The following is a 14,092-nucleotide window of genomic DNA, read 5'->3' as shown; positions in this document are numbered from 1 at the left end:
CGTGCATATTCTCCTTCAAACCGGTACAACATTATGACATCTAATTGTGCCGAGTCCATTAACTCCAGGTTAAAAGAGACTCGTGAGTATCCAATTGTCTGCCTGTTTGATACAATCAGGTCTATTTTGACTAGGTGGTTTAATGAACGACGTGAGGAGAGCTGTCGACATCCATATGCTGTTACTACAAAAGTTGGGAATAAGATGAATGAATCTTATAATAATACTACCCGCTGGCTTGAAGTTAGTCAAGTAAATGAAAATATCTTCGAGGTTAAAGCAGCTTTAAAGACATATATGGTGAATTTGGACACAAGGAAATGCACATGCTGTATGTTTGATATTGACAAATTCCCTTGTGCACATGGAATTGCTGCTGCCAAACATGTCAATCTCAATGAAAACATGTTTGTTGATGATTATCATTCCATTGAAAGGTTATAACTCTCTTTTTTAATAAGGTCTTTAAAAGGTTGCTAAAGTAACGGATCCGACAGATTTTTACAATGTTTTAAAAGGTTTTAAAAGGTTTTACAAGTTATTTAAAAGGTTTATAAACAGTTTAAAAAAGGTTTTACAAGGTTCTACAAGGTTTTTCAAAGGTTTATCAAAGTTATATTAGTCTTATCTTCCTTTTTTTTATTTTACAGATGGCGTTTAGCATATTCAGAGAGCATTCACCCAGTAGGTGATATGGAGTATTGGGAGATTCCAGAGAGTGTTAGTACTTCTATTCGGCCACCTTGTACTCGTATACCTAGTGGCAGGCGAAAGAAAAAGAGAATAGCTAGTTCATGGGAGTATGGAAAGGCTAAGACAAATTCAAAACAATACAAATGCAGTAGGTGCGGTCAGTGTGGACACAACAAATCTAGTTGTCTTGCAGCTATCTAACTCTCTCTCTCTCTCTTTAATTCAACTTGAATTTGTTCTTTTTAATAAAATATTTTCAGTTTGTGGTATTGTAAACTCCATTTTCTCAGAATTTTTTTTCAGATTTTACAGTTTTAAATCATTATAAACAACTTGTAATGCCTTTTAAAATAGCAAGTCGTACTGTTTTAAAATCATTTACAAACAACTTGTAAAATCTTTTAAAACATGTTAAAAACCATATATACTCTTGTATAACCCTACACCGATTAAAAACCATATATATATACCTTTAAAACAACTTGTAAAACCTTTTAAAACAACTTGTAAAACCTTTTAAAACATGTTGAAAACCATATATACTCTTGTAAAACCCTACAACGATTTAAAACCATATATATAAACTCTTGTAAAAAGCAAGTCGCCACACTCTCTCTCTCTTCCCCTTCCCCTTCCTCTTACTCTTCTTCATCTCTCTCTCTCTTCTCTCTCACTGCAAAAACCCTAAATTTCTTCTGATTTCACCATCTTCAGTCTCCTTCACTGCTTCGTAATCAAACACCAAGCAAAACCCTCCAACGATTTTAGATGATTTGAAGAGATAGAGACGTTTCGAATTTTGATTTCGAATCGCTTAAGTTTTTTTTGTGGAAGACGATTGAAGGGGTAATATGCGAAGAGTCACTTGGAAATAGCGAAGGGGTAAGTTTTGAAGGGGTAAGATTTTAATGGATAAGATTTCGAAGAGTTAACTTATTGAAGGGGTATTACGCGAAGCGTCGCTTTGGTTCGTTTTTAATTAAGCGTTGAAGGGGTACTTTTTGTAAACCAAAGCGACGCTTCGCCTATTATATATACTTTTTGTCTCACGATAACTCCTCAATCATCTCTCAGATTCGAAAAATCAAACCTTTGTCTTCTAAATCATCTCCCAGATTCGAAAAATCTATTTACATTCTTCCTTCAATCCGTCAGTAATGGACCGTCGTTCTCCTTCAAGCCTTGTAAGGACTGATATGAGATGTCTGAACAGGGATCTTTCACCAAACATCACAGCAGGTAAACACATACATCTTCAGAGTAGATTTGTTTTACTGTTAAGGATAAAAGAGATTGAGTGTTTGCCTTTTTTTTAGTAACTGTTGATGACGACATTTTCCGTTGGGAGGCTACTCTAATCGGACCGGTGAATACTCCTTATGAAGGGGGAGTGTTTAAACTTAGGATTACATTTCCACCTGATTATCCAAGAAGTCCCCCCAAGGTATCTATTTTTGATTATACTCCTTTTTTATTTTAGCAAGCATGATTATTAGGACTCCTTTTTTGCAGCAACTCAATAGTTTTTTAAATAAAATATCTTGATTATGCAGGTTGTTTTCATCACAAGAATTTGCCACCCAAATGTAGCAGATAGGGGAGGCATTCACCTAAAAGTTTTGAGGACCGACTGTTGGACTCCCATGTCCATTGTTAAGCTTTTCAAGCAATTAGTGGAGAAGTTGATTGAACCAGAGGTCAATGATGAGGGACAGACCATTGAATATCTTGCCAACCTCTACAAATCTGATAGGAGAAGGTTTGAAACCATGGCTAGAGAGATGACTAATCAATATGCTGGGAGAGGAAACTGAGATAGTTCACATCTATTTTTTAAGAACTCTTGAATAATTTATCTTGTTTTGGTTCTTTTTAATTAAACATTTCAGTCTCTGCTCTTGTAAACTCTATTTTAAAAAAGATTTATTCAGAGGTTACTGTTTTAATATTAGAAACAACTTGTAAAGCTTTTAAAAAAGCAAACCAAAAAGATATATATCATTATAAACTATTTGTAAAACCTTTTAAAATTTCTAAAAACAAGATATAATCTTAAAGGTTTAAAAGAATTAAAAGATTTATATGCCCGTTTAAAAGGTTTTAAAACCAATTAAAAAGGTTTTAAAAAGTTTTAAGAGAGTTTTAAAAGTTTTTAAATCATAAAATATTAAAAGTTTTTAAAGGTTTTAAAAGGTTTTTAAAAGTGTTAACCTGTTTTAGAAGATTTAACCTTTTAAAAGATTTTAAAAGGTTATTAAAACCTTTTAAAACCTATAAACAGTTTAACACCATTTAAAAGGTTTTACAAGCATAAAGAAATAACTTAACATTAAAAGGACAATTTTTTTAAATATACTTGCAAACTAAACATTGAAAAAATATTCTATTCAATATTCTTCTTGATGTGATCACGTTTATATACCAGCAATAATTTTTAATGGTTTTTAAAAGAGTTTCAATGGTTTTAAAAGGTTTTTTAAAAGGTTTTAAAAGATGTTTAAAAAGTTTTCAAAAATTTCTAAAACTTCTTTTAAAAGGTTATACAAGGTTTTAAAAGGTTTTTCATCTTTTAAAGCTCTTTTAAAACCTTTTAAACCCTTAAAACTGAAAAGAATATTAACCCGTTTTAGAAGATTTAACCTTTTAAAAGTTTTAAAACCCTTTTAAAAGGTTTTAAAACCCTTTTAAAAGGTTTTAAAACCTTTTAAAAAACAGTTTTTAAGCAATAACCTCGTATATTAGGCAAGTTTGAACAAACTACTCATGTTTAACTAAACTGTTTATAGGATTAACACCATTTTAAAAGTTTTACAAGCGAAAAGAAATAACATAACATTAAAAAGACAATTTTTAAAAATCTACTTGCAAACTAAACATTGAAATACTTTGCCATTCATTATTCTTCTTGATGCGACCAGCAAGATGCCAAATTCCTTAACCTACGTATTTGTCCTTGTACTCCTGCAAAAGAAAACAAAAATATAAGTTAATATTTAAATTACAGTAAAATGTGCATAAAATCTAACAAAAGTCGAGGTTCACTGACCTTTAATTTTGAAAACATTCTGGTACCAAGGTATCTCATTTGTGGAGTAACATCTTTAGGAATTTTGTCAAGATGAAGAAGTAATATTGCCTTCCTTGTTACTTTTTTATATCTTCTTTAGTAATCAAATCCATGGCATAGACTTTTTCCCACTTATTCCCTTGCCAAAGATACTACAATGTAGAACATCCAAATTTTATTAATGTTTAACACCTATGATAACAAGTATATGATTTTTTCAAACTTACGTTATCAATTGACGAAAGCATAGTTCTGATGTCCTTGCTCTTCGTCCAAGAAGTTATAACTTCCTCGATTTGTTTTATTTCTTCGTAACTTAAATTGTTCTCCTGCGTAGTAGGTGTTTGCACTAATACAAACAAAAGAAACAAAATATTATATGTCATTTTTCAACAGGGAAAATCATTTATAATAAAGACTTCAACAACTTACAACTGCCCATTTCCTGGCTGGTGTGATATTGTTGTTGGCTTGGGACTTCTTGTTGAGTGGGAGCTTCTTGTTGGCTTGGGTCTTCTTGTTGAGTGGGAGCTTCTTCTTGGCTTGGGTCTTCTTGTTGAGTGGGAGCTTCTTCTTGGCTTGGGCCTTCATAAGTATCTGAAATATTAATACACTCTTCGTCATCCGATATAATAGTGTACGCTTCTTCTTGGCTTGAGTATACATTATCAGCACTGTTAGGCTTCTCATCCTGCATAGATAATGATATTTTTTTTAACCATATGTAAATTATTTTCAAATATGTTTTTACAAGGTATTTAAAATTTGTCGATCATATTCAAGTAACACATACCTTATCATTATTCATATCCTCTTCTTGTGGATCATTTTCATTAGTATCCTGGGTATTTTCTTCAGGAATAACACTTGGGTCCCCTCTCAAGTCAGTTTGTTTCTCATGTTGATTATCTTCTTTAGATACCTAGAAATGTTGTAAATTTTGTTTAATACTATTTAAAACACTAGCAAAAAGCTCTTTAAAATACTTTTTAAAATGATTTTAAAAGGAATTAAGTTTTTATTTCACTTACAATTCACTTTGAGAAGCTGGTACTTCCTTTTCTTCAAAATCGGGGGCAGAGGCTCGTACTTCCTCTTCTTGAAATGAAGTGGCAGAGGCTTGTACTTCCTCTTCTTGGAAAGCAGTTCCAGAGGCTGGTACTTCCTCTTCTTGGAAAGCAGTTGCAGAGGCTGGTACTTCCTCTTCTTGGAAAGCAGTTGCAGAAGCTGGTACTTCCTCTTCTTCAAATGCAGTTGTAGAGGCTGGTACTTCCTCTGCCGAGGTTGGTACTTCCTCTTCTTGAAATGCCCTTGATTCCCATTGTGGTGTTGCAGCAGCAGTAGTGATCCCCACATGATTCTCCAGTCTCACTGATCTTTTGTGAGTAAGTTGACATGTTTTTAAAATCATGTCAATTTTCTCACTAAAAGATATTCTTTTTTTTTTGTTAGTTTGATTCAAGAATGGCCCTGCAGCTTCTCTCACACGCTTTTTTTGATTTTGTTCTCCCTTTTCAACTTGAATAAATCCTTGAATCCATTCCTCCTTAGTCATCCTATAGCGTTGGATTACAAGTTTAACAACTTCGTCAAAATCCTTGTCTTCATCATTCGGTGGCATAACCAAATGGCTATATTCATCGGGATCACCAACAATTGTTTTCACTTCAAACTGCAAAGAAAAATCGATTCATATTATATATCAAAAGTCTTATATAGATATTGTAAAACCTTTTAAAACTCTTTTATAACTCTAGAAATCCCTTGTAAATTCGTTGTACAGTCTTGTAAACCAGTTTAAACACATTGTAAATCTAAATTACATTACTAACATTTTTTTAAAAGGGTTTACAATGTGTTTTAAAACTGTTGGAAAACAAAAAAAAAATAGTTCTATAGAAGTAATGGTACCTTGCAAGACTCGAAAACAAATTTTATTTCATTGAATTTTGGGGAAGATGTCTTTTGCCATTGCAAGATCAGTGGGAGATGTTGATTTTGGCTTGAAATGCTTTCCCTAACACCAAAATGTTCCCCTAGCTGTCGAACTGAAGATAACAACCAGATTTTGATTGCAAATGGAAAGCCAGCCATTCCATACTGTTTCTTTGCCAACGTTCCCACAGTCATTTGTTTCACATCTCTCATTAATGATTCGTAAGCAATTTCACCCCAAGGATACTTACAGAAATTCTCAAAACTACTGGCTCTCAGCAAATTCTTTACGGGAATTTGAACTGCTGGATTTTGAGCTATCAATATCCCTTCCACTATTATCAAAGCACCTAATCTAATTCTTTCCTCAGCTTTCATGTCTTTTCCTTTAACTTTCAAAGTACCAAGAAGACGTTTGCAGGTCATTTTATCATTCATCCACAAATCTTTTTTCGATGTAACAGTACCTGATGGAACAGTGCCTACGGGAAGGCCTGTTGTAATGACGAATTCCCTTAGCGAAAATCGCATAGGTTGATCATCAAATGCAAACCAGAGCTCGTTTTTCGCAGACAAAATCCTCCTCTGCAGTAAGTGGTGGACCAGTTGACTCGAGAAGTTAATATTTTCCCGAGTAACAAATTCTATAATTGGACACAAGAAAGACTTCTCTAACTTCTGGAACTCTTTTCTTTTTAATGCATTCTTTACAGTCGCCAAAACAGCTTGCTCTGAAGAATATTTAGTAACTCTTTCTAATGTATCTCCCTCTTAGCCTGGCGTGATTAATCTTTTTGGAAAGCACAGTTTCTTCGCAGAATATTCAAAATTACTCATATCGCAAAACCTGTCAACATTGTTTACAGAGAACATATTCAAGACATGCACCCAAGATCCCTTATAAATCCTATTTTAAAACCAATTTAAAACTTTTTAAAGACATTGATAAATTTCCAACCTTCGTATTCCGAGTTCACCAAAACATCATAAAATTTCATATTGAAATAGAAATTGAAGTCAAAATTAAATTCCAAACCAAACTTACAAATGGGAGAAGAAGAGACGACGAATTCGAATAGAGGACTGAGAGGAAAAACGAGGGAGAAGAAGAGTCCGTAATTCGACAAAGAGAAATTGCAATTTGAAGTCCTCGCGTACCCAATCAGCCGACTCCTACTTTCAATCCGACGATTTCGTGTCTGCAATCCGACGAAATCGAGAACCCAATTTAAGCAAATACAGATTTGAGTGAATTTCGCGACTTTCAACCTCCCAGACGGAAAACTGTACTTTTTGAAAGAGAAACCCTTGCTTTTAGGGACAATTGATACAGGGGGGGAGTGAAGGTTATATTTTTACTATTGGGCCTAGGCCTAGGGCTTTCATCCTTATTATACAAAAACATTGTAAAATCATTTAAAATATAGTATTAAAACCATTTAAAAGTTTTTACAAGCGTTTTAAAACGGATTTTAAAAGGTTAAAAGGGTTTGTTTTGGGTATTTCAATGAATTTAAAGGATTTACAAGTGTTTTAAAACGTATTTTAAAAGGATTAAAAGAGTTTTTTTTGGGTATTTCAATAAATTTTATAGGATTTTACAAGAGTTTTAAAATGTTTTTAAAAGGATTCGGAAATGATAAACAACGTTTTAAACTTCATTGTAAATACCTAAAACTTAAACGAAGTATATATATAAAAGGAGTAACTTAACATATTTTTAGAATAGTGTCACAGTAAAAAAACTAAAAAATATTGTTCTTGATGCAATAAGCTAAAGCACCATTCCTGCAATCACGTTCATATACCAGCAAGATGCAAACTTCCATTATCCTAGTCATTTTGTAATTCTGCAAATATAATATAATTGATGTTAGAACCATTTAATATACATTGCAATACAAAAGTTGTTAACCCATCTAAAAACCTACACTGACCTGCAAAGATATCAACCGCCATTTTCTTCCGTAAATCACCAATTGACTCATTTTTAAGATTGCCATGTGTTGTTATGCTCATAGCCAAACATTCGATTGTCTTCAGCATGAAGACACCACTATCTTCAATCTTATCAACCTATCAAGAAAAAACAAAGTGAAGAGTCCAAAGTATTTACAGAGACCATATCAAAAAACTAGAAAACAAGCTCAACTGTATTTACCTGAGGTATGCAATTTATAATACTGATTCTGAATGGAGATTTCTCTGTATCATTTTTCATCCCAAACTTCTTCTGGGCAATATAAGGCATTGCAACAGCATATGCACCCACCTGTTTGTCTTTAATTTTGTTGGTGTAGAAATGCTTGCCTAAGTCGTAGATAATCAACTCCTTCTTCTCCAAATTGATCATCAATGGCATCCAAAGCCTTTCCTTAACCAACATTGGCGCCAGTATTTTGTTTGTAGGTGCTTCCTTGAAGAGTTGACTGAATCCTTCTTCAGGGAACTCATATTCGTCTTTGTTGTCAACGAATATTGAGTAATATTCATCAATCTCTCTCAAAAAAGAAGTTTCAGCCAATGTCAATGCTTTGCTTTTAAAGAAGTGCGGATGACTTTCTTCTCTTCTGCTTAACAACTTCACAACTGTATCAACATGCTAAACAACAACAAAAAACAGATTAGAACAAGTATTGTTTTCAAATATTTCATATAAATAAGTTCAGACCCGGTCACACATCATCTTGTAAACCAATTTAAACACATTGTAAATCTTTGAAAACGCTTAGAAGACATATTTTAATTCCTTTTAAAACCTTTTAAACCCTTTTAAAACCTTTTAAACCCTTTTAAAACCTTTTAAACCCTTTTAAAACTCTTTAAAACATTTTTAAAACCTTTTTAAAACCCCATGAAACGTTAACAACACATTTGTAAAACCTTAAGCTTTGTAATCATACCATTGTTGTTAACGACTTCCTTGGCGTCTCTAGTGTTGTGAATCACTTGGCATCAACTTTTTTACCCAGAATTGTTAGTTGCCTACATCCAAAAATAAACAGAATAACCATTAATACTTACAAAACCATGAATACATCTGTTAAAAGACTAATTTGAACTTTTACTTTTGTTGCTAGAAACTAAAACTTACATTGTTTTCCTTGAATTCTTCCATTCACTAAATACTTCTAACCGGGTCTTATCAACTTTGGAAAAAGGATAAAGTATTGGGTCCTTCTTCTTCTCGGCCGTGTAAGGCGGCTGAGTGTGAATAGAAGGAATTGTATTTCGTTCACTTTTTCTTTGCACACCACCAACATCATCAGATTTACTCTTCTTTTTCTGTGGCTTTACAAAACAAAAAAATTTCGCACTTTATATCGATACACTGGAAAACATTTTAAATATCTCATAGAAATAATTAAGTTAGATACATACCCCTTCTCTAGCTTGAATATCAGCATCTGGATTGTCACTTGGTTTACGCTTCTTCCTCTGTAGTGCCTCAAGATAATCACAATTTTTTGTAAACATTTAATAAAATGTATAACAATTTCTACAACTAGTTACTAACCTCTTTTCTGTTCATAACATCATCATCACCATCATTGCTTTGCTTACACTTTCTCTGCAGTTCATCATTTTCTTGGTTTACTTGATGAAATCTTTTAAAATACTCATAACAACTATATAAAAAATTAATGATTTACCTGTTTTCTCTCTCTCAAAACTCTCTTCTTACTGCTTGCTCCCTTCTCTTTATCCATGCTTTTATCTTTTTCACTAACCTCATCTTCTTCAGAAAGAAGATCAAATTTTGGTGTAGAAGGGCGTGGAGAAGGAGATTTATCCTTCAAAGATGATAACAATTGTGGTTTACAACAGGATTTTAAAAGGATATTTGAGAACTTATAAAAATACTAGATATATGTACCTTTGGTGTTTCTTCAAAGCAATTACCATCATCACCACCAGTTTTTTGAGTGTTTTCATCATCTGCAGCGTAGCTCCCATCTTGTGTGTTTGACGGACGGACAGAATCTGCAGACTGGCTTTCTACGAAATCTTCTCTAGCAATATCTCCATCAACATTTTGTTTGCCAGCCTGCCACAAAACAAAAGAACATATAACAACATCATTTTTAAGGTTTTACATTCTGTTTCAAAAGGGTTTTAAAAGGTTTAAGTCACTATGGTTGCCCTTTAATCAGTGTTATGCTGTAAATCCGTTAAAAACACTTTTTAAACAGAAAAACTTTTAAAATAGATACTGACCTCTTCATTTATAACCTCTTCATTTCTATTCTGTCCATCTTCATCTTCGTGAGACTGCAAAGGGAAAAGAAAAAAAAGGACCTCAGTTTAAAGAGTTTAGTGTCCAATATATGCGAAAAGGTGCGATCTTGTAATCTTACTCCTTTATCCTTATCTTCCCCTGATGTGGTTTTGACAGCTTCTTCAATGGCTTCTAGTCTTTTGTTGAAGTCATCTAACATAAAGAGGATTATGTCAAGTTTTTCTGAATCTGACAAATTTTTCTCCATTTTCTCTTGTTTCTCAAAGACTGGCAATTTTTCCCCCATTTTGTCACCCAACTCTCCCAAAGCATAGTAAATATCAACTAATCTAGAAGACCATTCTTCTTTCTTCAACCTATAGCCTTTCATAACCAAGCCAATAACTTCTTCAAAATCATTGTCATCTTTATCAACCAAATGCTTATATTCTTGTGGATCTCCAATTATTGTTTTGACTTCAACCTACAAAAATAATCAAAATCCATCAAAACAAAACATATCAAATATAGATAACCAATAAATAATCAAAACTACACTTTTAATAGAATTCAAAACTTACACAAGTTGCTTTCTTAATAGCTTTAACAATATCATCAAACCTTGCATATCGACTTGATTGCCAGTTGAGAATCAGTGGATAAAATGTTCTGGAAAAATTACATCTTCTCGCAAATGTATCACCAAAAATTGGAACAGCACTCAAGGCCCATATATATAATGCCATGGGAAATCCCTTGACACTATACTGACCTTTTGACCAAGAATCTTTATCGAATTTCTGAATGCATGTGGCGAGAATGTTATACGCTTCCTTGCCCCATGGTTGGGCTGTATACATCTCGAAATCCGATGCATGCTTAAGCCTAGACAGAGGTATCTTCTCTAATGAATATGGTGTCATCAAAATACCTTCTGTTAATACCACTGCAGCGAGGCATTCCTTTTCCTTGTCATCCAAAGGTTCTTCACCCTCTTCCGGTTCATTAAATAGTCGATATTGAAATTGAGTTAAAGTGTAATCTCCTCTCACCGCCCAAGAATATGGTTCACTAATTGGATCTTTGCCGTTATTCCTTGGTTCTCTATGAATAGGTTCGCATTGAATCCCTATGTTTAATAAAACAATGATGTTAGTTTGTTCAAACTTGCCTAATATAAACTGTTTCTAAAACCCTTTTAAATCCCTTTTAAAAGAGTTTTAAAAGGGTTTTAAAACTTCTAAAACGGGAAAACCCCTTTTACAATAGTTTTAAAAGGTTTTAAAAAGGTTTTAAAACCTTTTTAAAACCTTTTAAACTATTGTAAAAGGGTTTTAAAAAGGTTTTAAAACTTTTAAAACTTTTAAAACGGGAAGAACCCTTTTACAATAGAGTTTTAAAAGTGTTTTTAAAAGAGTTTAAAAGAGTTTTAAAAGAGTTTTAAAAGGGTTTTAATGGGCTTTTAACAATTTTAAAGTTTAAAGGGGTTTTAAAAGGTTTTAAAAGGGTTTTAAAAGGGTTTTTAAAAGGGTTTTAAAACCATTGCAAACACTTTATAATTACCTGTTGTAAGGAAGAACTCTCTCAAGGAGAACCGAAGAGGTTGCATGTCCACTGTAAACCATAAGTTTCTCCCTCTTGTCTTCAGCCTTCTCAGCATCAAGTAGTGGAATATTTTCCCAGAAAATCTGATGTCTCTGGCCGAAAGTTCGATGATGTGCCCAAGGAAGGAAGATTGAAGCTTCGTGAAAGATGCTTTTCCTAATGCATGTTTAACTTTGGCAACTAGGCTTAAGTCCGAATGTTGACATATGTTTGCTCCAACAATTGGTTCTAAACCCATACCATATGTTGGTTCTGGTAGTGAAAGGAGTTCAAAATCACTTGATGCCATCTGTTAAAGAAACACACTTAATTAGACTTTTCAACGGATTAACAAGAGTTTTAAAAGGGTTTTTAAAAATCAACATCACACGTTATCGATCTGAAGTCATCTTATCAACACACTTTATCAACATAATTCAACTACGACTGATCTAAAAATTGATATCAAATAGTTTAACAGGGACTTTCTAAAATCCAAGAGATAACAAAAATCCAAATTTACAAGTCTTTACTAATTTCAAATCCATATCAAACACAATTATCGATCTGAATGCATCAAATCTGAATCTGGATCGATATCAAAGAAACTGAAGGGGCTATTAAAAACTGTTTTAAAAGAACATAAATCCAAATTTAAAAGAGTTTACATATTCCAAATTGATATCAAAGAAATCTAAAAGCCCTAAATTTAAAAAAGCGATAGTCCAAATTGATAAACCCAGAAAGAAACAAAGAAAGAATGAACCTGCCTGCGATAGAACCAGAATCAATGTCGGGAATTACGTGTACGAGAGACGAAAGCGCAGAATCGCCGCGAAGAAGGATCGAGAATCGCCGCGAAGAAGGATCGAGAATCGCCGCGAAGAATCGCCGATGAACAAAGGAGAGAAGATCGTCGGTTGAGGAAGGAGAGAAGCACGGCGAAGTGGAGAGAAAATTAGGTTTCCTTCATTAAGGGTAAAAAAGTCTTTTTCACCAAAAAAAAGGGTACCCTTAAAAATGGACCCTTCCCAAGGGCATTTTTAAAAAGTGGAAAGAAAAAAGGGGCATTTTTGCTTTTCCCCCTTGATTTTATTTAGCGTTCTTAATAAATCCACAATATTTTTCACTCCAAACACTATAAACATTGACAAAAACAATTACTCCAATAGTTTACAAAATACATATGAAAATATTAAATAACAATCCAACCACAAAATGGAAAATAATAATAGATTAATGACAACTAACAGCTACTTAAAAACAACAACTTCAACTAAACAATGTTAATTTCTAATAATAATTTTTTTTAAAGCATTATAAACACACAAGATGATCTCAATTTTCCTTTAAAAACAGCAAACTAAATTATACTTACTGCAAAATATATTTTTATTAAAATATCCAACAAAACAACATAAGCAACCAAAATTAAATACAAAAACAAACGTAAAGATGAATTTACAAAAGCCAAAAAAATTATATACAACAAAACTCGGAATACACCTTAATCTAATTACCGCGCGTAGCGCGGATCGATTGCTAGTACAAAAATAAAAAAGAAAAAAAATTTGTTGGAATAAAAAAGAAATCAAAGTTAGAAAATGTCATAGTATCAAAACAATGGAAAAAAGGGAAATAGTATCTAAGGAATTATCCAAAGCTTCAAATCCCGAAAAGGAAAAGATTATTTCAACCTACCTCTCGGCTCTATATACTCTTAGCCCCCTTCTCAACTTCTCACCAAACAAATTCATTACATACTTTCATATCTCTCTTCAAAAAACTTGTTTCTCTCATTCTGAAGTTAAGAACCAGAAACACGATCATGCTTTGATTTAAAACAACATGCTTTTCACTTCATTGTTGATTCTTGTAGCTCTTTTTGGAGTTGCGGTTGGAGGAACCATTCACAAGGTCGGCGATTCGAATGATGGACTATGATGGGAGATTACGAGGCGTGGGCTTCTTCAAGAACTTTTCAAGTTGGAGACTCTTTGGTGTTTGCATACAACAACAATTTCTATGACGTCACTGAAGTCACTCACAATGGTTTCAAGATGTGTGAATCGTCTAAACCGCTTATGAAATACACAAGTGGATCTGACTCAATCACTCTAACCAAACCGGGACTCCAACAGTTCATATGCGGAGTTCCTGGACATTGCAAGTCGGGACAGAAACTTCAAATTCACGTTTTACCGACCTCGTTGGGTCCCGTGACTGCTCCGGTTTCTAGACCAGTCCGATCACCGAGCTCTTCCTCGTCTCCTTCACCAGCCAATGCTCCACAGTATCAGCATCAGATGGCTCCATCACCTCTTCAAAGTGGTGCCTCGAAGTCAGCTTCTTGGATCGGCTTTAGCTTGTTGGCCTTGATCTTAGCATTCTAGTCTTGTCTGTTACTATTACATCTTTCTTTTTATTAGCGAGTGTCAACGTCAGTCTAATTGTTAAACAGTGAAACAACAGATTCTTTTTTTTTTTCATTACTGTTAGGTTTTGCTTCTTTGTAATATTTAGTTTATTCATTAATGAAATACTTCTTGGGATAGTATCACCACTAATTCACCAGTATCGATACATACACATCC

The 14,092-nt window shown here is 33.5% G+C and overlaps 2 protein-coding genes and 2 pseudogenes across 2 annotated transcripts in view; 3 read left to right on the top strand and 1 right to left on the bottom strand.

The window, feature by feature from the left end:
* LOC147943783 (uncharacterized) overlaps positions 1-894 on the top strand; it is a 2,249-nt gene extending 1,355 nt beyond the window's left edge. Inside the window, exons 4-5 of the mRNA XM_087512366.1 lie at positions 135-437; positions 651-894. Of these exons, the coding sequence (XP_087368492.1) occupies positions 135-437; positions 651-894 (547 nt within the window). The remainder of the gene's footprint in view (positions 1-134; positions 438-650) is intronic.
* A 956-nt stretch (positions 895-1,850) lies between these two features.
* LOC147943782 (uncharacterized) lies at positions 1,851-2,507 on the top strand (annotated as a pseudogene).
* Positions 2,508-7,488: 4,981 nt separating this feature from the next.
* LOC104747218 (uncharacterized) lies at positions 7,489-9,172 on the bottom strand. Its single transcript, XM_087512365.1, has 5 exons — positions 9,077-9,172; positions 8,825-8,986; positions 7,857-8,297; positions 7,633-7,771; positions 7,489-7,545 (listed from the first exon to the last, which is right to left on the bottom strand). The coding sequence occupies exons 1-5, from the start codon at positions 9,170-9,172 to the stop codon at positions 7,529-7,531; spliced, it is 855 nt and encodes a 284-aa protein (XP_087368491.1). The 3' UTR covers positions 7,489-7,528.
* A 4,162-nt stretch (positions 9,173-13,334) lies between these two features.
* LOC104789336 (mavicyanin pseudogene) lies at positions 13,335-13,891 on the top strand (annotated as a pseudogene).
* Positions 13,892-14,092: the final 201 nt, after the last annotated feature.

Source organism: Camelina sativa, chromosome 5 (genome assembly GCF_030686135.1).
Source record: "Camelina sativa cultivar CO46 ecotype springtype chromosome 5, ASM3068613v1".
NCBI classification, from domain to species: Eukaryota; Viridiplantae; Streptophyta; class Magnoliopsida; order Brassicales; family Brassicaceae; genus Camelina; species Camelina sativa.
This window is presented reverse-complemented; position numbering and strand designations above follow the sequence as displayed.